The sequence below is a fragment of the Anopheles bellator genome, unplaced genomic scaffold (assembly GCF_943735745.2).
Source record: "Anopheles bellator unplaced genomic scaffold, idAnoBellAS_SP24_06.2 scaffold01099_ctg1, whole genome shotgun sequence".
Taxonomy (NCBI): domain Eukaryota; kingdom Metazoa; phylum Arthropoda; class Insecta; order Diptera; family Culicidae; genus Anopheles; species Anopheles bellator.
In genome coordinates, this window is record NW_026685222.1 from 1 (window position 1) to 3,391 (window position 3,391).

The following is a 3,391-nucleotide window of genomic DNA, read 5'->3' on the forward strand; positions in this document are numbered from 1 at the left end:
GTCGATGAATTGCCAGTATAATTCGTTCGGCGGTATATTTTCGTTTATCGGTTCGATAAATTATTTATTCTTACTCAACATATATAACATGTCTCTTTCTCATCGGGCGTTGCTGTCATTCCTTGACAGCATGGTGGATTGGAATTTGGCGTTGGTTGAGTTTCATTCGTGCATTAAATCCAAACAGTAATAAGATTTGCTAATGTTAACGTACAGAAGTTTCTGATTTTAATTAGTTCCAATATGTCTGCTGTGACGCAAGTGAGAAAACATCTTTTCGAGACATGCTGTCGGCTGTGTTTGGGCACCAGCAATGATCGTTCCCTCATCGATGTGTTTACGGTCAACAATCTGAACAAGATCATTAGAGATGTGTTCAACATAAATGTAAAGTATTCACGTAGTCTTTTATCAATAGCATTTTACGTTGAAAGTATTGGCATGCAAATTATGCGCCCCTCTTGTATCTTCCCTAGGTTACTCCCATTGATAAGTGCACAACAAGAATCTGTACACAATGTTTGGCTGACTCTTATGAATTTAATAGAAGAAACAATACATATCTTCAGGATAAGTCTCGTGTTATCAAGAATTATGCGGTGTTGAGTCGTAAACGTGATAAAAACCTTGACACTCCAAGCAGCTCTAAAAGCACTGACTGTGTTGATATTGCTACAAGCGTGAAAGACATACCGCCCATCGCAGACCATGCAACTCCAACTCCAGAATCTCCAGCAACTTCGAAGAGCTTGGCGCAGTATGATAACAATGGGAATTCACGAAACGATATCGTTGGCACAGACCACTCAAACATTTCTTCAAAAACGAAGAAACCGACTAGTAAGCTGCCGGGATCGAAGCAATTATCAAAACAAGGAATTCAGAAACCCACACAGAGTAGCAAAAACCCAGTAACAAACGAGAGCGCACCGGAAATGGCTTGCACTGCACAGGGCAATCAAACGGCATTGATTGTGGCCACAGAACAAGCCGATTTTGAAAAGAAAGCGGACAGTCAAGCAAACAGAAAACGGAAGGCCAATAACGGTTCCGATGAATCGGAAAGCAGAACGAAGGTTGCCAAAGCGGGAAAAAATATGGTGGCAAGGAGTGGTTCTAACACGCTATTGAGAGCAGCTGACGCAAATGTATCACCGATCTCGAATCGAGAATCGAACCAAAAACTTAAAAATGATCCAAAGTCCGCAGATAATTTAAAACCCCCAGGAAAAAGTGCCACACCCGATCCCAGGAATATTGAATGCAGTAGTGTTCCAATGAAGAATGCTACAAGTAAAACAGATTTTCGTAAAAAGATGCGAATTGCACCAAACATCCCAAAGGATACAGTAAGCAAAGGGATGGACATCAATAGGTCCCCGTGCTCCTCTGTAAGTGGAGGTTTGGCAGATAAAAATTGCCGAGAAAAGGAGTCATTGATGCCCAACAAGCATCGTGTCAATAGCAAGGTTTTGCAAACAAAAGGAAAAGAGGACCAAAGCCAAAATCCATTGCATACTACTGTACCCACCACGCGTACCCCTGTACCACGCGTTAGCATTCCCTTGAAACGGTTGTCCAATGTTTCGAAAGAACAGATCGCTGCTTCAAACGTTGGAGCATCACACAAAAACGAGCAACAAAGTATTACTGGTTTGAAACCTGTAGCTATTGCTCAGAGTATGTCCAGTGCGCAAACAGAAAATCTTGATAGTAATGTAAATACTCTTGTTGATGCCGATACTGCAAATCAAAAGCCATTGTCACTAAATGGCAAATCTACTGACGAAGCATCGTCGATTGCTGTTGAGAAGCCGCCGGCTGACGATCAACAACCGTCTGTTGATCAAGGTAAAACGACATGCGAATCTATTGCCATGCAATCGCTGGACATTACTAGGGCGCAGAACGAAGCGGATCTACTCGGGAATCCTTCCAGTTTCTCCTCGGTAGATAAAAGTTCTGATCCAACGGTGACAGAATCGTCAAGCCCTGCCACAAAGTCTCCAAAGGTTGGCATAAAGCATCGTCGGCACAGCACCTATGGTAGCATACGTGTGTGCAGAGATTTGTTTGATGCTCCGCAAGAAAGTGTCGAATTTGCCGCCATTCGGAATAATTTGATGATCCGGAAGCCGCCATCGGGTGAATCTTTCACTCTTTTGAATGGTGCAGCAAGCAACCCGGATCCATCGACAATCGGCCAGCATCACGACGATACCGTTGTATCCGTTTCGCCAATGCAATTCTCTGTAGCAAACCCGTCGGTTGTGCGGCCGCCGCCACCTCGCAGGAAAAGCGTTTGTTTCGGTATTAACAATCAGCCGACACTAATGCCAAAGAATGTTTCACTAAACAGCGATCCAGCCAGATTGTCAACTGTTCAACGGTTGGTGGATAATGCGGCATCATATTCAGTAAGGCCTCTTCAACAAGTATCTGTCACGAGAGCGCTTCCTTCAGGGATGACATCTACGCCGTCGCGGGTGATTCCGCGGGTCGCGGAATCTGGTCCAGTGTTGCAGTCGGCTCAACAAGCTCGTACTACGGCAGGCTCTTTAAGAACGTACAGACAACCGTCAACACTTCGAGCAGAGCCGTCAGTTACAGCGGGAAATGCAACAACATCGCAGATGGCCGTTAATGCGCAACCCAATTTAGTGAGACCTCCTCAAAATCAGGTCTCTACCGCGGGGCCTTTGGCTTCAGGGACACAAGAATCTATACAAACATTTACTATTCGTCGAGTAATATTTTCGCAAGCCGTTGGCAGAAACATTAGGGGATCACATCAAAACGCGATGACAACGGAGCTGGTTAACACTACAACTAATTCAGTAAGACCTGCTTCTAATCAATAGATTTCTTCCGTTTTGCCTCAGGAACAAAACAGGCGGTGACAATACAATAGATGATGCTGTTAACAATCGCATAAACGGACTAGTTGCCCTCTTTGTAGTGCAGCGTCGAGCTGGTTTACAACAGAATACACTTTCGAACGTCGACCACTTCATGCGTAATATTTTATGTATTGGAATAAAGACTATAAACTATAAAGACCGCACTATAAAATATGTATTGTAAAATACATCCATCGGCATCTGTAAATTCATTCATTTTGGCACAATCCCTTGGGGGTAGCGAAGAGAGTAGCGAACTTTCCATCAACCTTCTACTGGTTGTGTTTTTAGTTTGGCTGATTCTAACAAGTCTGATAAGTTTGGCCGGTATTCTGAAACTCAACACTCTGGCAGGGAGCGGGCAAATTGCATTCTCAGCGCTTTTGCGGTGCTTCCGTTCTTTCAACGATTTATTAATATTTATTTATTTTCGTTTGGGTGAAGCTCGGTGTCTGGTCAGAACAGTTTATGCGCTTGGTCCGCAACTCGTC

The 3,391-nt window shown here is 43.9% G+C and overlaps 1 protein-coding gene across 1 annotated transcript; it reads left to right on the forward strand.

Annotated features, from left to right (window-relative positions):
* Positions 1–188: 188 nt before the first annotated feature.
* LOC131214486 (uncharacterized) lies at positions 189–3,000 on the forward strand. Its single transcript, XM_058208854.1, has 2 exons — positions 189–387; positions 477–3,000. Exons 1-2 carry the CDS (start codon positions 244–246, stop codon positions 2,859–2,861), a joined length of 2,529 nt encoding a protein of 842 aa, XP_058064837.1. The 5' UTR covers positions 189–243; the 3' UTR covers positions 2,862–3,000.
* The last annotated feature ends 391 nt before the right edge of the window (positions 3,001–3,391 follow it).